The following is a 27904-nucleotide window of genomic DNA, read 5'->3' on the forward strand; positions in this document are numbered from 1 at the left end:
TCTCTTTCTCTCTCTCTCTCTCTCTCTCTCTCTCTCTCTCTCTCTCTCTCTCTCTCTCTCTCTCTTTCTCTCTCAGCCCATTTTTACAGGAATTAAAGCTTTACTCTAAAGGGATAAAGCTTGAGAACTGTTCATAATATAGTGGAAAAGGTAGATTAGAGGATGTGGTTCAAATCTAAATTCTTTTATGCTACCAATGTCCTTGGACAAACTACTTTCTTCCAGTAAGTCTTTTCTGTTGGAAGAGAGAGTTAGATATCAAAGATTGCTTGAGAAAATCTTAAAGGAAGGGTTTTTGAACTTTCAAACACTATAACTTACTTGGGAAAAGTCCCAAATAATTCACAGAATCACCAAAAGAACCCCAAAAGTCTTTTAATTCAATCTCCCATGCAAAAATCTACAATCCAACAGAATCTTGCAGTCTCTGAAAAACTAAGTGATAACCAGCCTATTATTCTTTTACTAGAAAACTCTTATTAAAAAGTTCATTCTTCTATCCATTCTATACTTTGCTTCCCTTTGACATCTATCCATTAGTCATAGTTCTCCCTTCTGAAGCTAGAGAGTCTCTTCCTTTTTCCACATAATCTTTGAGATGTGGGCAGATAGCTCTATTTCCTCTATCTCCTCCAAACTGAAATTCCCAGTTCCTCCAACTGCTTTTTGTCTGCTTTGGTTAGAGGTCTCTTACTGATAAACAGCATCTGCTGGACAGCTGAGGCTGTCCTGATAAGTCAAGTTTGTCAATATTCTTCTAATTATGTGAAGTAACTACAATCCTGTTTAGTGGCAAACATTAATAGAGCAAAGTCTGTCTACATGTTTGTGGCTAAGCCTCAATGAGAAATAGCATGTTGTGTGATACAACGCAAGGTATGCTTGGAACTCAGTTCCCCTTGGACATAGGGAAGTGTACTCCCTAGGGAAGTCAATTAACCTCTCACTGCGCCAGGCAGCTCTAAAACTGTAAGTTACTGAGAAGCAGCTGATTTAAGTAGGTAGATGGTATTTCTTCACCTGAAAGTTCTTGCTATTAAGGAAAATCACAGGTCCTATTCCTACCACTATCCATCTATATTTAACTACAAGGACTATTTCATCTTTGTCTTTTTATCACAAGGACATAAGAGTGCCTAGCATAAGGTGTTGATAGATTTCATTAGATTTAAATGTACATTCACACATAATTATGTGGAAATAGAAATAAATATTTCTGCCTACTGGACTTTTAAGAATCCTTCAAAGTGAGAAATATACAAGCACACTAGTATAAGTTGCCCTGTAGCCCCTGCTGCATAGAGTATTCCTTTTTCTATAATACAGAATGCAAAGAAAGTTCTGAGCTACCTGCCCTGAGTACCTAGAAAGCTGTGAGCTGGTCTTTCTGCTTATCATGTTGCCTAGTCCTTCCTTTTCAGGACTTCACTTTCTTCATTTTTATAAAATTGAACTTAATTCCTGGTGTAATAGATGTACTTATGATCTCAAGCCTCAGGACATGGGTACACTAGCTCTAGCAGTCTAGTTCTAGCACTCACTAATTTTCAGAATATAGGTAATTCTGGGCTTTCTTGAATCTCAGTTTATTCATCTATAAAATATAGAGACTGGACTAAATGACCTTTGACAATCTCTTCTAGCTCTAAAATTATGATACTATATCTCAGTTTTGAAAGTATAGGTTTTTCCTGCCTGACACTGTCAGCAGCACTACAGAATATCCATATTTCCATTTGAGCTCAGTGGCATACTGAAAAGTGCTGAATTGTGCTGTTTTCTGCATCCCCATCAGCAAGACCCCAAGGTAGCTTCTCTACCCTCGGTGGCTCACTGTGGGCTCCCTGCCTGCTTCAAGAGAAGGGGCCACAGCAGGGCTATGATGAGCAGGTCTGAATCTCCTAACCCACATTTCTGTAGCAGGCTTCCAAATATTTTCTATTTACTTTTATTTGGTCAAGTTCTTGGCTAATTATCAATATCAGCTAAGTAACAGGGCTACAATTTGGAGGCAGATGTTTTCTTGGCAGTCAGAATAGTCATGGCCACCATAGGCTGCCCATCTTAGCTGGAACCCCTTTTGTGGACTTCAGCTTTTCTAAAATGTTTACAGTTGCCATCAGCGGCCCAACTTCCAGCCCCTTTTAAAGGCCTTTCCCCAAATAAACTCAAACACCTACCCACAAACATAAACATGAACACCCTCCAGTAGACTGGACTAACTGTAAGCCTTTCAGACCTTAGATGTTAACACTAGGTTGTGGTTGGTGCTCCCCTTCCTAAACACATTAAAATGGCCCCAAATTCAGGCTTCCCTCTTTTTCCTCCCTATGGGACAGGGTGCAGGTCGGATGCCTTCCATGAAATTTGGAGCAATGTCTGACTTTCTTTTTAAAATAAAGCCACTTAAGAAAATAATCTTCAATTCCAAATACAATATTTTAAAAAAGAAAACAAAGGCCTCTCCCTGATCATAACATGATGCTAATACAATTTAATGCTATTTTGCCTGGGCAAACCTGTTCCAGGACATCTTATATGATAGGAAGGATGGAATTATACAGAAAATAAAATCAGTATATTTTTAAACCACTTTAAGATAGGGGTCAGAGACCCCAATCTTTCATATGCCTCATTAACTCTAATGTCTTCCTGGAGACAATAAATGCAGTTTAGAAAAATGGTTTAGTAAACAAACAGTTATAAAATAGTGTCTCTGAACATCTCTTGATCCTGTCTCTATCTTTTTAGGCTTTGCTGAAGATTTGCCTAGATCTATCCTACTCCCCTCTCCCTTCCCCTACTCCCCATTTCAGACTCGACTTTCAAAACAGGCAAGAAAGCTTCTTTTCTATCTGCTACTAGGATAGGAAAAATACCCAGATAGGAAAAAGCGCATTTTCAAGGTAACTGGTGACTTTCAAGCCACAGGTCATTTAATCCTACTTAAAGTCACTTAGAGCCCACGTAGGAAAAGTAGGAGGCATTACATTCCCAACTCTCCTGAAGTACTAACAGACCAGAGTTGAGCTCAACTCAGCAGGTGTTTCCATCCCTCTTGGATCAAGGCCAAAATGAAGTTATTTGGCTTTCTGACACAACACTCTGAAGTCGACAAGCAAAGTCCCATTTAAGTAGTCTTCCTCAGCTAAGGGCTCTTTGAACAATCTCTGCTCCTTAGTGTCATTGGAGTTTAGGAAATAAATGTGGACTATCAGGCAATCTTGTAAACTCAGTTTGAGGAGGCTTCAGAAGTCATTTAGGTCAATCCCATACTGGACAGAATTTTCCCTCCAATATTTCCAATAAGTGGTCATACAGTCTCCTGGGAAGTCCTCCAGTGGGGAGGCACTCATTCCATTCACAAGCAGTTCATTTCATTTCTGAATGACTCTTAGGAGATGTTTCCTTATACATTTCAAAATCAGCCTTTCTTCAACTTTCATTCACTATTTCTGATTCTGGTCCACAGGACCAACTACAATACAGAACAAATGTAAACCCTCTTTGACACACCTGCTCTTCAAATACCTGAAGACAATGATTAAGTTCTCCACTCCCTCCTCCATACAACCCTGCTTCCTTCAAGTGATCCCCATAAGGCACAGGTCTTCAGTATTTTCACTATCTTTTTCACTCATTTCTGGAAGCACTCTAGCTTGTCAATTTTCTTCCTAAAATTTGGCACCCAGATCCAGACACAATACTCCAGATGTGGTCTGAGACCGAGAACGGCAGGATTAGCACCTTCCTGAATCTGGAAACTGCCTCTATTAATACAGCCATCTGTCAGCTTTCCTCATAAGGGAAAAATCTCAGTTCTTCTAACTTTAGAGGATCCCAAGGCAAGCAATATGTAAGCATGTTTGACACTGGTGAAAGGGTGAGTAGACTTATTTATCATGAGCTAGCATGCTTTTGGACTGGATCTAACATTTCATTAGTGGTGCACTAGAATCTCTAATACAATAAGTCACATGTCATATATATTATGTATATATTAAAAAATAAGTCATATGTGATATATGACTATTGGCATATAAGACTCTGAATCTTAAGAAATCTTCCTAAGAACCTAAGAAGTTAAGCCAAGGTCAAAGAACAGTGTTGCAGAAAGGGCTTAAACACAAGTCTTTTTGACTCTTAGGCTCTTTCCATCTAATATATCAAGTTAAGATTCTGAAGGAATCAGATATTCATCAACGAGGTTTAATTCCTTTCAGCAAGATTTTACTGTGAAGTATGTTTACTGTATTTTAATGCCTTGAACATGGTAACTCTCCTTTAACAGGAATATCCTGTAATTTTGTCACTCAGCTGAAAGTTTGACATTTGTTTTCATTTAAAGTGTAATATATGGTCCTGGACTTTACATATTTTCTAGTGTCAAAATTCACAGAATTGCAGAATCTTAGAGTTGGAAGGAGATAGCTAAAAGATAGTCCAACTATACTTGATCAGTAGGAATGTTCTACAACATTCTAACAAGAAGATATCTAGCTTCAAGATTTCATGGATGGGACACTGCCTCCAGAGGCAATAATAGTCAAACAACAAGTAAGCACTTACCATGCCAGGTTCTGTGTTAAAATACTAGAAGTACATAAAAACAAAACAGTCCCTGACATCTCTAAGAACTCACATTCTGTCTATGGGTCCCTTTCTCTATATGTGTGATATATGTATGTATGCACACCCCACCCACACCCACACACAGGCAACCAGGTAGCATGGTGCTTGATAGAGAGCTTGATCTGGAGACAGAAAAATCTGAGTTCAGATCTATTCTCAGATACTCTGGCAATATAATTTTTTCCTACCTCAGTTTCTCCATCTATAAAATGAGGATAATTATAGAATCTACTTCCCAGGAATGACTATAAAGTACTTTGCAAATTTTAAAGTCATATATAAATACTAGCTAGCTCACAACTCTTCTCAGTTCCCTTTAATGCTGATACCTTCTTTCTGTGATTTTTCTCCAATTTATCCTCTAAATATCTAATTTATACATAATCATTTCTAAATTGTAAGCTCATCAAGAGCATGAGCTACTTGTTGCCTCTCTTGGAATTTCCAGTGAATAGTGTCTGACACATAGTAATCACTAAATTAAATGCTTGTTGACCAACTATATGACTCTTTGGACACGTCATAGACACTACTCTCTAGTGACAGAGAAGTAATAGTGTATACCAAAACTATAAGATGTTTATAGATAGAAACTGATAACTCACCACTAATACAAAAGAAATAATTATTGCTTTTCCCTGGATTGGTTTGGCACAAGAGTAGTAAGATCTGGTCCCAAGGTAAACAGAGATAATTGAAAAAGTAGAATGAAGAGTCAAAGTAGCATGTAGTCAATGAAAGCATAATAGATGCTGAATACTGTCAACGAGGTTTTGAAAGAGTGATGACAGGTATGTAGCTATTTCTGCGGCTATAAGGAAATCAGTTGCTTTGGAAAGACCCAGCCAATGGAATTAGTAGCCTTGGAATTGTGAGGGAAATGGATTCTAGGCCCAGTTCAAGACCTTTACCCTGTGGAATCAATTTATATGCTCTGTCTCAAAAGAGTAAGAGTAGCATTTTAAGAGCTCCTAAGGCAAAGTGGAGTTCCTAAACATTGGTAACCACTAAATATCAAAACAGAAACACACAGGGAGAGAGAAGTCAATACCTTAAGTCTAGATGTTAGCATAATTAATGGCAAGTAGGGAGGGCTTATGTGTTGGGTCTGTTATTAATTGACACCAGTATCAGTTACCAAATGTCACCTTGCTTTTTCTCAGGTTCAATTTGTGCTTCTGTTATTGGCTACAATTTGTGACTATGCTACTTACTGCCCATTTATTCAGGAAAATCAAAAAAGCAAAAAAAGGCTCTTGGGATGAGAAAAATATTCTGGGAACATTTGGTCTGTGCTAGGCCCAAACATCACCTACTTTGCCTCTCTAAGTGCCAACAGAAACCACAGCCAAACACCCTCAAAACAAACATTTATTATTGCACGTCTCAGAGACCAAAACAAGTGCTTCCCTTTTGGAGATATTTGCAGTTGAAACTCAAAACAGCAATAATAATTGGAGCAATTAAAATACCCAAAATTAACCCAAGTAAAACAAAAAGTGTTTTTCTTTTAAATACAAACTTTCTCAATAAGTGGAGTTGGTAGGTAAGGCCATCCTGGTTCTATCACTAGCTGTATGTGTGTCTTTGAACACATCCTTTCCTTTCTCTGGTCCCCATTTTCTTCATCTGAAAAATGAAGAGAGAGAGCATCCAAGATTACTCTTGTTCTGCACTTAATTGGAGGGCAGAGTAAAAGTAGTAAATAAGGGCATCATGTTAGGAAGATTTTTCCTAACAAATGGATGGATACAATGGTATAATGAGGTATAAAGAGGTAAAAATGGGCTACCTCAAGAAGAGGGCTTGCCCCTCACTGGTGGTCTTAGGCAAAGAATGGATGACCAGGTATGTTAAAAAAGAATTTTTTTTTCTTTGTGAATCCTCAATACTTAGTACAATGCCTAAAATACTGCAGGGGATTAATATATGTTCACTGATTGGTATGAATAAGACTAGATGATCCTTTCACTCTGGGTCAGTTTACTTACATACCGACCTCAAAGTCTCTTTTTGCTGCCTTTAATCTAAAGAGTAGCACTCACACATTTCTATCCTCTTCCAAAAGGAGTTTTACATTCATTGATTTCCCTTGCTATTTATTTATTTTTATTCTGAGCTATGTAGTTTTCCCCACAAACCCAAACCCGAGATGTCATAACCCACGTTATATACTATATCTGAATGCTAACTAAGGCCAAAGTGGAGGAAACTTCTTACCCTAAGTATCTTAGGAACAAACTAAACAGGCTAAATTGGCAGTCGTTATACCTGAGAACCTCAGCCAACTGTCCTACTGGGAATATTACCAGCGGGGGTGGAGGGGTGGGGGGGTGTTAATCTCATTGCCTTGCCTATGGCTATTTATCCAGGACTACTTGTCAGACTCCAGTTTTCAAACATTAACCTGAAAGCAGCTTCAGAGAAAGGGAAATTGAATCCCAGCAGTGAACAGCAATCACTATTTAACAAAAATACAACTCCTTCCTTTTCTAGCAAGTTTACTGCAGCTTGAGGCAGAACCCAGCCAACTTCTGGGAAATAGTCCCTCATTTTCAAAGAAGTTGGTGTACTTGCCAGTAGAGTGGATCTGGAGCCACAGGGTTAAGTCCCCATATGGATGTCTGTTCAGGGGCAGTCATCTTGTGAGTGCCCCCCAGGAAACAGGGATGCAGAGGATCCCTTAATCTAGTCCGTAGCTTCTAGAATGTAAACTTCCTATCTACAAAAAGTTCAAAGGAGTTCAAGATCCAGTCTCCAAACTCGGGCAGAACGACTTTTTGTTTTGTTTTTGCTAGAGAATAAAGTAGAATGAGGGAGATATGAAAGGCGGGAGGTTATTTCCCTTTCCTTCTCCTTTAAAGTCTAAAACAAGCATTTAAGTCCCTCATGGACCAGCAAGCGTTACAAAACACATGCACCAAGATATGGGGCCCTTTGCCAATCTTTTAAAAAGTGCACAAGCTACATCTATGATGCCTCCAGCTTGCCCCTAGAGGAAGGGAATGGGAGAACAAGCTGGCATGATTCAGCCCACAGGAGTCAGGAGGCGGTTCTGTGCAAGAAGGGAGTTCAGTAGGAAAGAAGAGGGGAGAAGATACAGAAGACTGTGGAGGGAAGGTGGGTCGGTCCTTGGTCAAAAAGGGAGAGAGCAAGCCTGGTCAGGGAGAGGGACATAATGCTATGCTAGAAAGTGGGGGGTGGGGAGGGGAGGAAGGGAGGAGGTAAGACACCTAACAATCCTTCAAAAAGAGTTGGTGCCTAGTGATAGGCAGAAGGGGGGGGGGGGGGAGAGAGGTTGGATCTCACAAAGGGGTAATCAGAACGAAGAGTGTTTTACTGACTATCCTAGAGAGACCCCAGAGTGACAGGGTGGAGAAGGAGGGGTTGTCTCTAGAACTAGTGGGAAGCAATGAACCCTAAAAGGCATGTTTCACAGGACTGTTTCTTCCTGTCTCCTAGACATTCCCTTCCCTTGGTGAGCAGACTGCTTGGGGGATGAAAGGAGGCTTGGGGGTGGGGGAGAGGAGAGGTGAGGAGACATAACATAAGACACAATATTGGCTCCTTGTTTGTGAAGGCATAGCAAAATGCCTTCACATTAACCTGCTTGCCACAAGCACCCGCTTGCCACAAGCACCAATCCTGTGGCTTCGGGTAGAATGACCGGGGGGTAGTTGAGAGGACATTAATGCATTTGGGGAATAGGGAGGGCCAGAATAGAATTGGGGCTACTAGATAAGACCATCAGACTCTGAGAAACGACAAAACCTCTGCTCCTCGGAGGGAGGAAGGAAGGGAGAGAGGGAGGAAGGAAGGATGGAAGAAAGGAAGGAAGGAAAAGAATGGAAGAAATGGAAGGAGAAGTGAAATCTAAAAGACGCAACTGCAGCAAGACTAGACTAGAGAAGAATGAAGATGGGGGAAGCTTCTCAATGACATTGCCGCAGCGAGGTGGGTGTGGGATTGGGTTTAAATCAAGTGGGATTTCCCCAGGATCTTAATTTCCTGTAATCTCTTTCCTTTTTGGGGGGGAGGGAGGGTTGGGAGGAAGGAAAGAGAAGTCTTTGAATCCCAGGCCATGCGTCGGCCACTCCATCCTTCTTAGGAGGTAGGAACTTGGAGAGAATGCAGTTAGTAGGGGAATGAGGTATGGGGAGACGCCCCCGGAGAAGCGGGATGTGAACGGTGAGTTAGCAGGAAGGTAAACAGCCACGCCCCCTACAGTCAGTCAGCTCTGCTGCGCACGCCCGCCGCCGCCGCCGCCGCCGCCGCGGGTACATTTCCACTGCACTCCCAGCGTATCTCCTCGCGCCCGCCCGGCCCTCACGCGGCTGCCGGGGGACAGGGGGCGGGGGACAGCGCGCGTCACCCCAGGACACCGCCGCCCCCACACTCGGGCCGCAGCCCCTCCCCAGGGGCGTCAGCACTCGCCAGTGGCTAACCAGCCGGTCGTCCGCTCACCTGGGCAGTGCCGCCCACCCCGAACACCAAGGATCCTTTTCCTCTCCTTCAATCTGCACCCCCACCCCCACCCCAGTTCCTGCTTCCAGGACGTAGGGTGCAGAGTGCAAGCACTCGGGAAAGTGGTCCGGCCCAGGCTTGGGGTGGAAAAGGGAATGGGGATGAGATAATATAAGGGGGTGTGGGGGGAAGCCTGCAAAAAGCGGAGGAGAAAGGTATCTGGGCGACGCGAGAGCCCCCAGCACGTGAGCCGAGGGTCATGTGCACCAGCCAAAGCCCGAACACCCAAGTGCCCAGGACGTGCTGCGTATCAGCAAAATGAGACTCGGGTCAGGTCCGGCGGTCTTCGAACCCCCACCCCCATCTACTCCCGCACAGGCAGCCCGCCTCTCTGTCCTTCTCCATCTCTCCCGCCAGCTCTTGCCTTCTAGCTTGCTTTTTTGCCCTCCCGCCTCATCAGCACACCTTCCTCTCCCTGACTCCAGGCTCCGCCGCCAAAGCCAGCCTCAGCTCCAGCTCGAACCCTGCTCCTGCTGGCCAAGTTGTAATCTACCAAGCCCATATCACCCTTACCACCTCCTAACCCCTGGCCTCCGCCTGCACCGCCCCCGGCCCCTAGCCCAGCACAGCCCCCCCACACCCCATCGCTGCCCCCTGGCCAGGCTCCCAGGGTGGATTTGCCGCAGTCATTAATAAGAAAGGTTTTAAACGCTCACCCTTCTAAAAGTTGTTGTTTACATGCCTCCCCTCTCTGCCTCCCGGTACAGTACTCTTTAAAACAGGACTGACCAACATGCGCAATCTCTCCCTCGCTATGCTGTGCATCCCCACCGCCCCCCCTCCCCCCCTCCCCGCTCGCACCAGCTTCCTTCTGAGAGAGAGAGAGAGAGAGAGAGAGAGAGAGAGAGAGAGAGAGAGAGAGAGAAAAGAAGAAGGAGGAGGAGAAGACTAGGAAAGAGGAGAGTAAAGGGAGTGAAGAGAGAGAGAATGAAACTAGAGGAGAAAGATGAGATGGAGGACAGAAAAAGAGGGTAAGAAAGAAGAGAGAAAAAGAAAAGATGAGACCCAAGGACAGAGAGCAGGGAAAAGGGAGAGACACAGGAGAAGAATGAGAAGTGGACAGTAGATCCGCTGCAAAAATAAAATTAATCCACAATAAAGCCTGGAATGGCTATGACGCGCATCCATTCATCCCCATCCCCACCAGCCCTGCTCACCAGCAGCAGCGGCAGCAGCAGCAGCAACAGCAGCTCCAGTTCGGTTTTACCTTGCGGGGAGGCGTCCTCAGGAATTGATATCCCCTCAGGTTAGGAGGACAGGAAGGGCAGGGGGGGAGGGAGAAAGGGATGCTCCAGAAATTAAAAGACCTTGGGGGAGGGGGCACGGAGACAGCAGGCAGATCATCAACCACTTATTTCAAAAAAAAAAAAAAAAAAAAAAAAAACAGCCGGCAAGACCCCCATACACAATTGGGGACCGTACCCCGCCGGTTTCTCAAATGCCTTCTCCAGTCTTAGGAGTGGACACAAAGTAACTCCATAGATGCGAATCCCCCCCAAAAAAAATTGCTTCCAACTGCGATAGCTTCGCTCTGCGCAATTCACCACCCCTGTGTATGTTTCTGTTTCTTTTTAAACCAAGACTTCCTTGTGATCTCTTTAGAAAAAAAAAAGTGTTGGGGGAGGAAAGGGGAGTAGCCACTTTCCCCCCTTATTCACTCAGATCTTCTTTCTTAATTTTTCTCCTCCCCCCGCCTCCTATCCCCCACCTCGCCCTCCAGGGTTGTTGCGAGTCCAGGTAACACAACCCCATCTCTGGGACTGTGTATATGTGCTGTATTGTGTTGCGCGTGTATGTTGCCGTTGTTCCCTCCCTCTCTCCCAGGCCCCCGGTGGGGCTGACGGGTCTCCCCTGGTCTCTCTCTTCCCTCCTCCGTCGTTGCCGCCGGGAAAAGCGGACAGATCGCACTCTGGGCAAGTTATAGTAGGTCAGTTTCGCAATGATCTACACTAACACACTTGCACGCACACACATACACACGAAAACATACATACACACTAGCAACGCACTTTATTTCAGACACGCGCGCGCGCACAGCAGAACTCCCGGCCCGGGCGGTGCCCCTCCCCCTCCTCCCTTCCCGCAACCTTTTAAAAAAAAAAGCTTATACTTAAAAAAATCTTTTGGCGCCATATTAATGACGTACTTAAAATTTGCCATTTCTTCCTGCGTCAAAAATACGTTTCTTTGCACAGCTCAGACTGGAAGGGACACACGCCTTGCACTGGGGCTGGGCTGGATTCCCCCCTCCCGCCCGGTGGGCGGGCGCGGGAAGCCCCCGGACCCGAAGCCCCGCGCTTTAAAAAAGGCCGCTGAAATCAACAAGAGGCGGCGGCCACCAGAGAGCGTAGAGGGGGCGCTTCTTCCCAAGCCCCCCACATCAGCTTCTTGTGGGAGGGGTGAGAGAAGTTGGGGGGGCCACCTGAAGAAAAGATGAGAGGACGCCCGGATTGGGTAGGGGAGCCCCCTTGGCTGCGGTTCCCCAGCTTCACATCCGGAGGGCGGGAGGTGGGGTGGGGGTGGGGAGGGATTTATCTCACCCTAGACCCAGCTTCGGTTGCCCTTGTGTGACCCCGCCCCTTTGCTCACTCCATTCCACTTCTCCCCAACCCCCAACCCGAGTCCCCTAAAGGGTTAAAAAAAAAAAAAAGCAACTTGTAAGTGTGTGCTCTTTAAATGGAAACTGGACGTCCCTGTCCCGTCTCCCGCCCCCCCTCTCCTGTTTCCCTCCCCCGACTCCTGTTTCCCTCCTCTCCAGAGCCACCTTCTCTGCTTCCAGACTTGACCTTGTAGCGCACAAACAATGCACTTCAGTCGCTGGCTGTTTTCTAGAAGAGCTCCAAGGGCTGTTCGCCTGCCAGTCTGTTTGCGGATGAAAGCCGTGGCGCTTCCAGTATCTGCCTAGCCACACCCACCCTTGCCGGCCTGCGAGTCTCCCTTCCCTCTAGGAAGAACAGTTATTAATAGGGGCCGCTGGGCCCCACAACCTGTTCCTGTATCCCACTCCCACCCCTTCCATCCCAGCTCCCACCCACTGTGTGGAGATGGGAATGCTTCCCCGCCCCCAACATGAAGGCCCTGAGCCTCATCGGACACCAAAACACAACTTTCTTTGCTTCCCCTTTTGGCTACACCTCAAGATGATCCACTAATTGGAAAAGAACTCCCTTCTCTTGGAGGACATGAGGAAAGATTTGTGAACTGCGATGGGAAGGGCAGTCTCTTAGACGGAAAGTTGTTTATGGTCTTAAATCTCCTTCCTGAGACTAAATGTTCAATTTACATAAGATGACATTTATGTGACAATTAGGAAGATTCTCTGATGGAATGTTGTGAACACATTTGCTTATAGAAGAAATAAATCTAATGATAAACAAACTGATAATAACAGCACAGATCCTCTAATAGTGCAAGTTGTTGACACAACAAAGGCCAAAATGACTGATGCTTAAAAAAAAAAAAAAAAAAAAAAAAGCAAATTTTGCAATTAAAAAAAACATTAAAGGCAATGTTCGACTTCATTCACAAAAACTACAACAAGCTTGTGTTTGTTCTATATCTAAAGAAATGAGGGAAAAGCAGGGATAACCTTGGAAAGGAAAATCAAAAAGATTGTCAAAGATGAGGGTCTTTGGTGTGCCTGAAGAAGTAACTTGATTTCCATTTGCTCAAGATCAGCAAGTAAAAAGGGAATATAGCTAATTTATTTAAAATTTAACTGTCCTAGTAACTCCCTGTGTATATCCTCAGGGCCTCAGTTTCCCCATTAAAGGACTGGACAAGGTGGTCTTGAAGGTCATCAGTCTGCTTTACAATGGAAAAGTACCTTTTTTTTTTTTTTAATAACTTTTTATTGACATAATCCATGCCAGGGTAATTTTTTACAACATTATCCCTTGCACTCACTTCTGTTCCGATTTTCCCTTCCCTCCCTTCACCCCCTCCCCCAGATGGCAAGCAGTCCTTTACATGTTAAATAGGTTACAGTATATCCTAGATACAATAGATGTGTGCAGAACCAAACAGTTCTCTTTGTTGCACAGGGAGAATTGGATTCAGAAGGTATAAATAATCCGGGAAGAAAAACAAAAATGCAAGCAGTTTATATTCATTTCCCAGTGTTCTTTCTTTGGGTGTAGCTGCTTCTGTCCATCCTTGATCAATTGAAACTGAATTAGCTCTCTTTATCAAAGAGATCCACTTCCATCAGAATACATCCTCAAACAGTATCGTTGTTGAGGTATATAATGATCTCCTGGTTCTGCTCATTTCACTTAGCATCAGTTCATGTAAGTCTCGCCAGTCCTCTCTGTATTCATCCTGCTGGTCATTCCTTACAGAACAATAATATTCCATAACATTCATATACCATGATTTATCCAACCATTCTCCAATTGACAGCCTCCATTCATTTTCCAGCTTCTAGCCACTACAAACAGGGCTGCCACAAATATTTTGGCACATACAGGTCCCTTTCCCTTCTTTAGTATCTTTTTGGGGTATAAACCCAGTAGAAACACTGCTGGATCAAAGGGTATGCACAGTTTGATAACTTTTTGAGCATAGTTCCAAATTGCTCTCCAGAATGGCTGGATGTATTCACAGTTCCACCAACAATGTTTCAGTAACCCAGTTTTCCCACATCCCCTCCAACATTCAGCATTATCTTTCCCTATCATTCTAGCCAATCTGACAGGTGTATAGTGGTATCTCAGTGTTGTCTTAATTTGCATTTCTCTGATTAATAATGATTTGGAGCATATTTTCATATGTCTATAAATAGTTTCAATTTCTTCATCTGAGAATTGTCTGTTCCTATCCTTTGACCATTTATCAATTGGAGAATGGCTTGATTTCTTATAAATTAGAGTCAATTCTCTATATATTTTGGAAATGAGGCCTTTATCAGAATCTTTGACTGTAAAAATGTTTTCCCAGTTTATTGTTTCCCTTCTAATCTTGTCTGCATTTGTTTTGTTTGTACAAAAACTTTTCAATTTGATATAATCAAAATTTTCTATTTTGTGGTCAATAGTGATCTCTAGTTCTTCTTTGGTCATAAATTCCTCCCTCTTCCACAGGTCTGAGAGGTAAACTATCCTATGCTCTTCCAATTTATTTATAATCTCATTCTTTATGCCTAGGTCATGAACCCATTTTGACCTTATCTTGGTATACGTTGTTAAGTTTGGGTCAATGCCTAGTTTCTGCCATACTAATTTCCAATTTTCCCAGCAATTTTTGTCAATGCATTCTTATCCCCAAAACTGGGATCTTTGGGTTTGTCAAACACTTTATTATTAAAGTTATTGGCTGGAAAACACCTTCTTAAACTCTTGTACTCTATATAGGTTAGTTAGGTTAGGATGAGTTGTTAGTGTTGTCTGACCTGTGTAGAACTATGTTCTTGTTGTGGAGCTGTCTCAAAGCATCATCCTCTGTCTTAAGTATAAACTTTATCCAGAGACCCATCCCATTATGCTCTAAATCTGTTTTGTTTTTCAATTAGCTTGGAGTTAGGAGACCTAGATTACAGAATCAGCTTTTCAGAATTGAAGAGACATAGAGTATCCAGTCAACCCATTGTGGTTGGAAAGATAACTGGATTTTGAGTCATGAGACCTGAGTTCAAAATCCTGACCCTGATTACTATTCTGGGCTTCTATTTTGTTATCTGTAAATGTGGGAAGATAATCTCTAAAATCCTTTATAGCTTTGTATAATGATTTGATAATCCCAACCTGAGTAAGATTGCTCCAACAACTTCCTTGACAATTCAGTAATTCAGTCTGCTTGAAAAACTCCAATGATTAAAAAAATGTATTAAATCCTAAGGTATTCATTCAACTTTGGTAGTTTTCATTGTTAGAAAGTTTTGTAAAGGTCATAGAATTAGAACTGGAAGATACTCATTTTATAGGTGAAAAAACTGAGACCCCAAAAGGTTAAGTGGCTAGCCTCAAATCACAGAAGAGCTGGAATTCAACCCCAAGTCATCTGCTTACTAATTTAATGCCCTTTCCACTATTTTTTCCTCTCCTCACCGTTTTCTCATACTGATTTTGAATATACTTCTTTGCAACCTCTCCTTACAGCTCACTCTTCCTTTCAACACACACACACACATACACACACACAGAGCCATGTGTGTATGTAAGAGGAAAAGGATGAAATGGACAGACACGAGATAGACAGCTCAGACCAGATCATTTAATTTAAAGCATCTTTTAATAGCTGGCCAGCCAGAACTGACCTCCACTAGACAGGCTAAAAGAGATCAGCCCTGAACCTTTAGCAAGGTACACTTTTAAGCATGTTGACCACATCCTGGTACAGCCTTGCGGTTACAGATTTCGGAAACACAGTTTCTCGTTTACAATAGGGAAATGTCTGGATGGGAGTGAGCAGACAACAGAACCTGTCGACATGTTTTGCAATGTTGTCTAGGGTCTCATGAACTGGGGAATGGGGCCCAGTCTGAACATAACACTTTAAGCCTGAGGCCCCTTGACCCAGGGATGAGGGGGCCAGTCTTTTGTCCATTTCACTCCCCCCTTTTTATGGTCAGACTTGTGACTCATCCGAGGCCACAGGGGGATAGGTCATCCGGAAGGTAAATAACTTGACGGCATGTATACAGTCCTGGACATTGGTGACAAGGCACTTAATAACAGGGGACTATGAGGAGAATGAATAGGAACAGACAATGGGAATAGGACCCACAATCCCTGAGAGGAGAGTGGAGAGTCAAGGGGACTAGCTATGGAGCGATTGATACCAAGGCATTGAAGCCTTGCGACCGGCCCCATGGCCCCTAGGGCATACACAAACCTCCCTGCTTATGAACAACAGGTCTAACCCTCTGTGGTTCTGCAGCACAACTTCTACTAGGGAATCCATTGACTTTTCTAAATGGGTAATGAGACTCTCTAGAGTTTGCATCCTGGCATTCTGGTCAGTGGCTCTCAGTCCATGCAGAGGGTGGGTGAGCCATGCTGACAATCAAAGCTGATCAAGATCCCAGAAGCAAGTCAATATCTGTGATTTGACACAAATCTCACAAATAAAGGTTAGAACAGTCTGAGATAAAAAGACTGGTCCACGAGACTGCTGCAAAATGTGAAGAGCCAGCAGCTTCCTATGTGAAGAGATGACTGCTTTATAGGACAGGCACCAGCTATAGTCTCAAGTCTTAACAGCAGTTAGGTCTCACAGACCACTGTTAATTGTCCTCTTATCATTTAGAAACCTTTAAAAACCCCCACAAATACCCAATAACAGTCAGATGACCCTGCTAAATACGTATTGGCCTAAGCATTTAGGATACAAACAGCAAGGTATGACATAATGGAATTGCATTAACAATCCTATTGACCATTACTCTGACCATAGAAATCAGTTATGGGAGGAAAAATTGCAAGAACTTAACTATAGCAAAACATAAGGAGTCAAAACTCAACCTTTAGCACATACAGGATAAAACAGCTTTAACCCAGTTTTATTCCAATAAATTGTCCCACTAACTGTCAGAGAGTGGAGCTTTAAAACTCCCATAAAGCATTAACTAACTATAAACCCAAGAAATTTTATCTCCAATAACAGGTTCCATTAACCAAATTTCTGGTAAATCCTAAACAAATATTTGCCATAACCTTATAGTGATAAGGGTAAGAAATTTGTCCCAATAAGTTCACAACTTAAATACTTATCTAAGTAGATGTTTCATAAGTGAACATTATACATACAAATCGATTTGCTTATAAAATAGTCAATACATAGAAAAATAATCCCAAATTGCATATTGTCCATAACAGAAACATTCTCAAAAGGACAAAGAAAACTATTTTTTTCAGAGACCCTTTAAATAACCTCAGGATGACCCAATACAATCAATTAAAAACTTATACAGAATGACCAAATACACATAAGAGAATTTGAAAGATTCTTTAAACTTTTAGAAATAATCCTACCAAAGTGTGGATCACATTTATGGTCATATTCCTCAAACAAGAAAACCATTATGTATCAAGAAACAAAATATTCAGTCAATTAACCTAAAAAGTAAGTCTGTCCCTTTAAATCAGTTTGCTGCACCGGCAGTAACTTGATTTTTTAAAAAATGGCTGGAATACACTTAGGGGAGTGAGGGGAGGAGAGGATTCCAAGTGGCCACCCTTTCCCCACTCCTGTACTCCTGGACAAAAATTTCCTCAGGTTCCCCACTCAATTTCATACACGGGAATCCTTCTCAAGATTAGGCTATCAGTTTATTTTCTCCCAATATCAAGTTTCTCCCCAAATCCATCAGTTTCCCAACTTTCTCCTTCTCTTATGCTACATACTTAAACAGTCTCCAACAACTTTAACTAACTAAAGTAGCAGAAAGCAGTGGGGTGGGTGGGTGAGTCGAATCTTTATCTTTGAAGACAAAAGATCCTCTTCTTGTTTCTCTCTCCCTCACCACTTCTTCCTGATGCCAAAAACCTTTTTCTTACTTCCTAAAATCATGCAAACCCTTAATTGTTCCTACAAACCAATCCTTCATAAATCACCTATATTCTTCTTTCCAATTCTCTTCAAAACTTTTAAGATTCACAATATAGTGAATAGCTAGATAACTCCATAAAATATAACTTACAATGTTAACATTTAAACTGAATCAAACCAAATGTCTTCTTCCTTTTTTTTTTTTTTTTCCTGCCTGAGTGTTTGTCTGACTACAATTAGCATCTCTCTTATCTGTCCAGGCAGAGCTTAAATTGTATTGCCCTTTCTCTTCCTCTTTAACTAAATCAGGCTGCTTTTTTTTTTCTTTAGTAATAAAGGTATCGATATGCAAAGGCAATAGCAAATTTTTTTTCTTCCTCAGTTTCAATCAGATAAGGTTTTATTGCCCCTACTCTAGCAGACTCTGAAAACTGCTTTAAGGGGAAAAAAAACCTTTCCTGTCAGTTTAAAATGGCCATGTTCCATTTACTTACAAATTAGTACAACCGGTTAAAAAGTTTAAAATCACAAGCAAAGTTTCAAATAACCAATTCCCAAATTTCTTAATCATTGTTCTTAAAACTTAACAGAGCTCTTAAATTAACAAAACAGACAGACAAATCACACAGAACACATACAATTAGAGGAGTGCCCCCAAAAGGCACTCAGAATCAGATCAGACCAGATGTGTCCAGATTTAGACACCCATGACCATCACACAGCGTCCTGTGGAGGTCGGCAAGGAGGCTTAGCTCTGCGTCCAGCTTACTGCAGTATTCTGAGATACTATTCACCTAGAGATATGATATTCACCAGACCAGACAGGTGGCTGCAGGATAGTTAGGCAGCTGCAGAGGCCCCTCAAAATCTTATTAACCAGAACTGGCTTTTAGAATGCTCTGTGCCAATTTTGAACCTAATTCAAAAATTTGGGTCTCACTCTCCTGGTCCACAGAAAGAGATATCTGGAAACTGGGGCTGAGGACATCTCTCGGTGGCCACCCCCTAGGATCCATAACCTCTTTCGCCCTCCAGGGAGAGGGACTATCTGTCAGACTGAGCCAAAGACTTATCTTGGTGCAACTTCCAAATGAAAAGGACAGACACGAGATAGACAGCTCAGACCAGATTATTTAATTTAAAGCATCCTTTAATAGCTGGCTGGCCAGGACTGACCTCCACTAAACAGGCTATCAGCCCTGAACCTGTAGCAAGGTACACTTTTAAGCGCATTGACCACATCCTGGTACAACCTTATACCAGGTTTCAGAAATCACTGACACAGTTTCTTGTTTACAATAAGGAAATATCTGAATAGGAATGAGCACACAACGGAACCTGTCGCCATGTTTTGCAATGTTGTCTAGGGTCTCATGAACCGGGGGATGGGACCCAGTCTGAACATAATATTTTAAGCCTGAGGCCCCTTGACCCAGTCTTTTGTCCATTTCAAGGAGAGTTGACTAAAATTTTGATTGGGCATCTTAGAATTATAGTTCTCTTCCTGTGAGGATTTTCCACTGAATTCTGGTAATACCCAAATCCCTTCAAATGTTCCTAGTCCCATGCAGTTTGGTAGGTTGAAGAAGTTACCCTGGTCAAAATAACCAGATACTGCAGAGGTCATAAAACCTGTCCCAATATCATGATTGCTCAGAATTTACTAGGAATCTTAAGAATCTAACTAGAATTTGCCCAATTATATCTTAATTTCTCCAAGGAAACATGGCAACTTCCAGGACCATTTTCCCAGGACCCTCTTCATCATTCCTAGCCAGAATGATACAAAAATGCAATCATCTCTAAGAATAATCATAACAAAAAACAAGTCATCTTTTCTCTGAATGATAGCAGGGAATTCTCTGACTCTCCAAGGAAAATTGCTTTTGAAATCACTTTTCAACATTCAATTTAGTTCAACAAATATTTATTAATAGTATTGTCCTGTAAGTTTCTGTGCTAGGTGAGAGGCTACAAAGGCTGATCAGGTTCAGTTCTCAAAGAATTTATTTTTTATTCTCTTTCACATGTGCTACTTCTGCAAAAAGAGACTAGGCACAGTGGGAGAAGGGATTACTAGAGCTGAATGGTATATACATTGGCAGACACAGCCACTATATTTCATATTTTTGCTTATCTATATTTCCTTATTACAAAGAAAAAGCTAAATTCCCAGGGAGAGGATGGGAGAAGACCCAGAAGGAGTGTCATATTAGAAATTATTGTGATAGAAAACCAAAACTTAATACTAAAGTTCTACTTATTGAAACTCAGGTTAGACATCTGGGAAACGGAAACAAAAATCCTGTTTTTTTCTCTCCAGAGAGACTGTGAAGAAAATCTATGAAAACTACCTTGTAACCTATCAGTTGTCCTTCCTCCTGGAAGAGGACTATGACATCAGGGAAGTGATAAGCATATATATTAGTCAACTTCTATTATGTCTTTTATTTAAAATTTAACTGGAAGTGCCCCAAACAAAGGTAAGGACCACATATTCTTCTGTAACACCATATTGCTGAGTCTACTGCTAGACAAACTGTAGCTATTTACTAATGGTCCTCACCCATCTACATACTATCTCTACCTTTTGAAAGTGTACCCATTCCTAAAAGCCCACTTTTTAGAAATTTCCCCATATTCCTTCAAATTTGGAGATTTTTGCTCTTTGGACCTCAAATAGCATTTTGTACTACTTTAAATTTAGTTTTTGTGCATAGTAAAGGGAATTATATTCTCCCCGCTAGATTGTAAACTTTTCTGAGGGTCAACACTGAGCTTTAATTGTATTCTTATAGCTCCTGGTACCCAAAATTGGGCCCTACATGCATTATATATCTTAATAAATTATTGGAATTTATTAATTGGAGGCAAAATATGATGTGCCAGACTTACTCCTTTTCTTTGGCTTGGATATCAGCTAATTCCCTGCAACAATGGCGTAAAACCTCTTCATGTCCCTTTCATACTTCTCCTGTTACCAAACAGTAATTTGAGTCCTCAGAAAAGAATTGGGTTAGATTAGCACTGGAGATGGTTAGACTGCTATTTAAAATTTAAAAAAAAAATTTTTTTTTAGTCCATCTGGAGGCAGCTATCAGAAGATATAACTATCTGATTTAATAATAACTCATATTTATAGATATGGTACTTTAAAGTTCACAAAGTACTTTCCCCATAATTGCTCTGCAAAGTCTAATAGAATAAGTATTTTCCCCATTTTACAGAAGAAGAAACTGAGGCTCCAGAGGGACCAGGTAATCTGAGAGTAGTCATCTAGCTAGTGTCAGAATTGAATCCAGGTTCCCAAGTTTGGCTCTTTGTAATAGTCAAAGTGAAAGATTTGATGATCCACATTTTTATCATTGGTGATCCCTTTCTCTCTGGAAAGCTGCAGTCCTTCACAAAAAACATAGATCATCCCAGGATGCCTATAGTTCCTTCACTATAGAAAGTACTGCATGCACACTTTCCCCCTCACTGTTCCTCAGTTCTAACTTTCTCTTACCCTAATTATCTCTTCTATATTTTCAAATATATTCTGCTTTGTCCAATACTTTGGATTATGTTGTTGCCCTCACATCTGCCTTATAGAATTTACTGGTTCTGCCCAGAACTATCTCATCCTCACCTCACCTTGTGCTCCACTCCTAGTTCACTGAAGAGACTAAAGTATGGGATCTGGAGTCTAAAAAGCCAGGGCAAAATAATAGGCAAGTCCTTTCATGTCTCTCAGCCTTGGTCTCTTCATCTGTATAATAATAGCACCAACTCACTAGGGGTTTGTAAGGTTCAAAAGAGAGAATGTGTGTTAAATGCCTTGTAAACTTTAAAATGCTTTATACATGTCAACTGTAGGACTGAGCATCAGAAGATTCCCCAAATCCAATGCCTCCATATTACAGATAAGGAAACTGAGGACCAGGTGTTTAAATGAGGCAAGGTTATATAGGTAACAAATATCAAAGTTGGGAGTTGAACCTAAATACTCCAGCTCCTAAACCCTTGATTTTTCCATTATTCTTCATTTCTTTGAGATGTTACAACATTTACTAGTTGTACCCCACATAAATAAGTCACATTTCACATATTAGACAAAAAAAAAAAAAAAAAAAACCAAAACCCAAACCTTATGAACTTATAATTAAGAAAAGTTAAGGGATGAAGATTAGTCTAACAATATGGATAGTATGGACTGCCTTGGAAGGTGATGTCACTTTCCCTGAAAGTGTTTAATCAAAGACTAGGTGATAATACTTGCCAGAAAGTAAAAGGCATTTATATGTCTGCTGAGATTGGGTTAGATTGCCCTCAAAGTTCCTTCGAATTCTAAAATCCATGATTCTAAGCACTCCATTTTCTTGGATGTGATCTTATAATCTCAACTAGACACTTAGCTCTCTAAAAGCAAAAATTTTGTCTTCTCTCTGACAGAACACAGGGTTGAGTACAGAGCAGGAGTTCAGTAAATAGTTGGCAATTGATTAATTTGATTGATTGACACTTTTTAATGTAAGAGGAGAGAAATACGTTCACCTTTCTTTTCCTCAAAATATATCGAAATTATAGTATCTTGTACTATTTGGAGGGAAGAGGAGTCTAGAACCATCATGTCATTAATTTTGGGGAACTCTCTATCAATGAAAAATCTGACCACTAGTCACTGAGAGAGATTGTCACTTGGCCAAGTTTACATAGCCAATGTGTGTCAGAGTTGAAATCAGATCTTCCTGACTGAGAACATCAATCAATAAATCAACAATCATTTATTGGATGCTTACCACAAGTTAGGCAGTATACTAGCCACTCCAGACACAAACAAAAAAAGAATGAAATTCTCTTTACTCTTAAGATTACAGTCTAACGGAAAAATAATAATTACAAATGTTAAGTATATTCAAAATAAATATGTAACCCCTAGCCCAAAACTTATTTGCATAAATCATTCCTCATGTGAAGATGGATTATTCAGTGCTCCAAGCCTATTAAGGAGAGTAAGAGTTTAAGAAGAGAGAAATTCATAGGCTTCTTTAGAGAGTCTTTTTCCTCCTTTCAGGAATCTGAAGAAAATCTGGAACCAATTGTCTTCTTCTTCAAAGCGTAATGCCAGAAGACCAAGATCTCTATTGTTTTAAACTCTAGCCAATTCCTCCCATCACCAGGAATGAGCTCTGAATAAAATCATTTTCCATCAATGAGGAGAACCTTATACAAATGAACTCTGAGCTATTGTATTATAGCTTGTATTATTGTATTATAAATACAAAGTACTTTAACCACAGTTGTTTGGAAAGGAAGGCACAAGTAGTCCAGAGTATTAGGAAAGGCTTCTTAGAGAAAGTAGAACTTAATCTGCATCTTGAAGCAAAAGAAAGATGCTAAGAGACTGAAGTGATTTAGGAGTGTATTTCAGAAGTGGGGGAATGTCAAGTCAACCATCTCAAGGAAGAAGATGGGAGAGAGTGAGACTTATGAAGAACAGAAAGAAGGCCAGTTTGGCTGGACCACAAAGTGGTAATTGTACAATGGGACCAGGTTGTATGGAGCTTAAAAAGTGAAATAGAAAAGTTTATGTTTCATCCTTTGGTCAATAGATAACCACTGGAATTTATTGAATAGGGAAATGACATGGTCAGATCTGTGCTTGAGGAAAATAATTTTTTAAAAAATATTTTTACTTATTTTTATTATCTCTCTGCTGCATCCCCAACAGAAAAAAATTTTTTTAAACCTTTAGGATTCAGAAAAACAAAATCCCACATTGTCTATATCCAAATATTCACCTCTTATTCTGTATTTTAAATCCATCACTACTCTGGCATTAGGTAGCTGTCATGATTCATCTTCAGTCCTCTGGATTCATAGTTTATTATTTTCATTCTAAAACTTTTCAAAGTTTTTTCTCTATATATTGTCATTGTGTAAACCATTCTTTTTTAGTTCACTGCAATAGATCATAGAGGTCATTACAATTTCCTCTAAACCACCTATTTTGTCATTTTTCTGGCATAAAAATATTCTATTATATTTATATATCACACCTTATTTAGCCATTCTCCAATAAGTAGATACTCTCCTTAATTTTGAGGTTTGGGCTACTATGAAAAGAACTGTTATAAATAGTTTTGTATATATGAGTCTTTTTCCTCTTTTATGTCTTTGGAGGCTATAGGCCTAGTTATACTATATTTGGGTCAAAGGGTCTGGATAATTTGGTAACTTTTTGGGCATAGATTCAAATTGCTTTCCAGAATGGATGGAACAATGTCTTAGTATATCTTTTTTCCTCCCAGGAAACCCCTCTAACATTTGTCAAGAAGAATCACTTTGGCAGCTAGGTGAAGTGGGAAGAGACTTGATCGAGCCAAGGAAACTAATTAAGAAGTTGTTTTGTTAACATAGGCACGTAGTAATGAGTGCCTGAATTATAGTGGTTACTTCTGGATATTGTGAGTGGAGAAAAGGGGTTAAATTCAAGAGATCTGAAGGCAGATATAGAAAAATCTGGCAGTTAAAGGGCTATCTGGTACAAATTACTTTCTCTCACCAGATATGTAGTAGGGGATTAATTAATATCTGTTGAATTGAATGAGGCAAAAATGATGCCCTGAGACAAGGAAATGGGACCCTTTTTACTGTCTTCGAGGAAATGGCAAATAGCTGAGATACTGTTACAAACTACTAAACCTAGGAAAGTCAGCAAATGGCTAAGGTAGAGGCAATATCTGAACCACTTCTAATTATAGCCAAAGCCAGACCCTGGTGTTTCAGATGAGAGGAGGCCTAATGGCTGGAAGATCCATCACTCCCACTGATGAGTTTTTTTGGCACCCTGAACATGGGACTGACAGACCCCTCAATGGATTTCAGTGGAAAAGCTATGATCCTGATTTCAGTGAAAAAGCCTGTGATCCTGATTCTGTGGAAAAGACTCTTCAACCCAGAAATTAGGGTGAGTACAACAAAGAAATTTTGTTAAAAGAGTTAAAGTAGAATTTCAGCTAAGATGGAACAGATATTTAGAAAACAGCCTTCTGTTTCTCTTTAAAGAAAATGTTTAGAGAGCATTGTCAAAGTTATGGAAAGTCAAGGTTTGATTATAATTTTGAAGCAGATCACTGAACTTTTAGAAACTGTAAAGAACATATGTCCTTGTTTCTCTCTGGAAAAAAAAATTGGATCTAGACAAATGGAAATTAGTAGGAGAGGATCTTTGTCAATTCTATAATAAAAATGAACCTAACTCAATTTCTAAAAACATACTTAATACATATAATTTAATACAACTGGCTTTAGGAAATTTTATAAGTATTAAAATACGGAAAAAGAAGAAATAGCAGCAAGGGAAAGTGCCAACTATACTAGGTGAAAAGGAGCAAAAATCAGATAAGAATGGAGTTAAGTACAATTATGAGTGTGATACTTCACAGCAGGAGGAATTAGATCATTCCACATCTCATGATCCTCCTCCCTCAATTAACCCTTCATGGGTGGAGGAAAAAGGGGGAGGAAGAGAGGCAGAAACACAGTCAGCGTCTCCTGTGAAGCAGAATATGACAAGATTAGAAGAGGCATTAATTAAAGCAAAAAATGAAGGAGAAGATATATCTGATTTTATAAATGCATATCCTGTGATTGAAAAGCTTGACTCTTCAGGTCAAAAAGAGAGAAAATACACTCCTTTTAATTTGGAAAAAATTAAAGATTTGAAAAAGGGTTGCACTCTTTATGGGGCTACATCCTCTTATGTTAAGATGTTACTAGATAATTTGTCTTATGAAATCCTAACCCCAAATGATTGGAAATCCATAGCTAGAACATGTCTAGAACCGGGACATAATTTATTGTGGCTTTCGGAGTATCATGAATTATGTAGGATTCAAGCCCAATGCAATAGGCAAACAGGAGCTATTGGACAAATCACTTTTGACCAACTAGCTGGTGAAGGTCAGTACAGAGAGAATTCAGAACAGATTTATTATCCCATAACAGTGTATGAACAAATTTCTAAGGCTGCAATAAAAGCTTGGAATTCTCTCCCTGGACAGAAGGATGGAAGAAAAGCTTTCACAAAAATAGAGCCAAGTCCCAGTGAACCTTTTGCAGATTTTGTGGGACATTTGCAAACAGCTGTAATAAGAACCACTGGAGATAATGCTGCCACAGAAATAATGACTAGACATTTGGCTAGGAAAATGCCAGTGAGATTTACAAAAGAATTATATGGGGGCTAGACAAAGATGCTCCTTTAGAGGACATCATAAGATGCTGTGCCACAGGCACAAATGATTATTATGCCCAGACTATGATGAACATAGGAAGACAGGGTCCCTCTTGGTAAGGGACTTCTAGAGAAACATTTTCAAAGTGGAAAAGTTGGACATCTTAGAGCTCAGTGTAGATATGGAGATAGAGTGAGAATACAGGGTGAGAGAAAACCCAAAACCCCATGTCCAAAATGCAACAGAGGCTTCCACTGGGCTTCTGAATGTAGATTGACCCTGAGAAATAAGAGGTGGATCCCAGTTCCCAGGTATCAATCAAAAGACAGATAGCAGCTGAAGTTACACCCAGAGAGTCTTTAGAAATTCAGGACTCTGATGTCATCAACCAACAGAAAAGCAATCAGGATTACAGCTGGGGAGAATACAGGCCTTTTAACCCAATAAGGCAATATCCAGTGCAAACAACTCCAATCTAATTGCCAGATGATGAGGAGAAACCCCAAAAGTGGTAAATAGAAGGGAATTAGATAGGTTAATTGCTTGGGGAAGAGGGTTTGCTTGTATCTCTACAGGTGGAGAAGGAATCAGATGGGTGCCAATGAGCTGCATTCGCCTTGTCCATCAGAGAGAAACAGAAAAATAAAAAAACCTCAAAACAAAGGAGATTTAAGAAACATTTGACACTGAAAGAGCATGGCTGACAATGAGACTGTTAAAAGAACTTTTAAAATCCTCAGGAATCAATGGATTTCCTAACACAAGATGAGACTGTTTTAGTTCTTGAAAAACCAGCAAGAATTATTGGATTCCTTAAGATGAAAAATTGTTGATGAGACTATTGCAGTACTTTAGAGCTTACAGGAACTATTAGACTCCTGGCACAAGAACTAATGGACAATGTATTTCTTTTGGACTATTTCTAGGACTTATGGACATGTATAAATTCTCATGTTGATTCATGTTATTTGTTACATTACTACTAGCCGGTGTTATATTGCTATGTGCTTATGCCATTATGTGTAATGCCTCCCATATTGATGGATTTATGTGTACCATGTATATCTGTTTCAAGTTCTGGCCCATATTGATGGATTTATGTGTACCTGTTTCAAGTGAGCCCCTTCAGAAACCTGCTAATTTGACTTCCTATTTTCTTTGGTGTTTTCATCTCCCTTCCTGAGAAGTCAGGGAGGGTATGACCACCTTCTTTTTATGGTGTTTTCACTCCTTTTTTGAGCAGTCAGGGAAGGTGTGATCACCTTTTTGGGATTCTCACTCCTTGAGAAGTCAGGGAGGTCATAACCATATTATGTTCTAAAACAAAAGAAAGCGGGGGGAGGGAGGGATGTTGGAATCTTTACAAACTGTTAACTCATTAGAGTTGATAGAGACAATAATTATCTAATTTAGCATGGTTCAGTATCCTTGATCTGATCTTACAAGGAGATGTTTTGGACCAGAACCTGAAACAAGGTACTAAGTAGAACTAATTGATACAATGCATGTGTTCACACCGTTAGAGAGCTCATATAAGCAAGAAGTATTTAAGTACTCATTGGAGTTCACAAGTATGGGAGATTCACAAAGTAAACTTTGTAACTTTGTGAATTCACACCTCCCTTAGGTGTGCCTCCCGAAGGAGGAGTCAACCTTTGGGAGATCATATATAAAGAAGCTCTTAGCTTCAGGTTAGTTAGTTACTTCGGGTTAGAGAGAGTTACTTCGGAACATTGACTGGGGTTGAAGAGGAGCACTCTGGGAGGAAGCCCACCAGCCCTCTCTCCGAGGCAAGAGAGATTCATTCTATTTTCCACTTGGCTGGCTGGAGGCTGAAGAAAGCAGAGGCAGAAGCAAAGGACAATCTGCAAGAGGTCTTGTAACCAAGCAGAGAGATAGGCCTCAACTAACCCGGGCTATTTTGGAAGGAGAAAATAAATGTTTGCATTTTTACCAGCTGGCTGCATTTTGGTGATTATTACTCTTAACTGAAACTAAGGCTGCCTCCAGAAAACCTCCCTGAGAAATCTCTCTCCCAG

The 27904-nt window shown here is 40.8% G+C and overlaps 1 protein-coding gene and 2 long non-coding RNA genes across 7 annotated transcripts in view; 2 read left to right on the plus strand and 1 right to left on the minus strand.

The window, feature by feature from the left end:
- JADE2 (jade family PHD finger 2) overlaps positions 1–10410 on the minus strand; it is a 201766-nt gene extending 191356 nt beyond the window's left edge. For 2 of the 5 annotated variants that reach the window (XM_051978184.1, XM_051978179.1), the window contains exons 1-2: positions 9813–9979; positions 6155–6261 (exon numbers count right to left, since the gene is read on the minus strand). In XM_051978184.1, the coding sequence (XP_051834144.1) occupies positions 6155–6229 (75 nt within the window). In that variant the 5' untranslated portion in view covers positions 6230–6261; positions 9813–9979. Of the gene's footprint in view, positions 1–6154; positions 6262–9812; positions 9980–10313 lie in introns of those variants that run through there. The other 3 variants (XM_051978180.1, XM_051978181.1, XM_051978182.1) reach the window with 3 other exon arrangements.
- LOC127549819 (uncharacterized) lies at positions 10316–27821 on the plus strand. The gene is made up of 2 exons (XR_007950725.1): positions 10316–10402; positions 24390–27821. It is a non-coding gene; the product is annotated as an uncharacterized LOC127549819 (long non-coding RNA).
- Positions 10409–15003, plus strand: LOC127549818 (uncharacterized). Its single transcript, XR_007950724.1, has 2 exons — positions 10409–11610; positions 11915–15003. It is a non-coding gene; the product is annotated as an uncharacterized LOC127549818 (long non-coding RNA).
- Positions 27822–27904: the final 83 nt, after the last annotated feature.

Source organism: Antechinus flavipes, chromosome 2 (assembly GCF_016432865.1).
Source record: "Antechinus flavipes isolate AdamAnt ecotype Samford, QLD, Australia chromosome 2, AdamAnt_v2, whole genome shotgun sequence".
NCBI classification, from domain to species: Eukaryota; Metazoa; Chordata; class Mammalia; order Dasyuromorphia; family Dasyuridae; genus Antechinus; species Antechinus flavipes.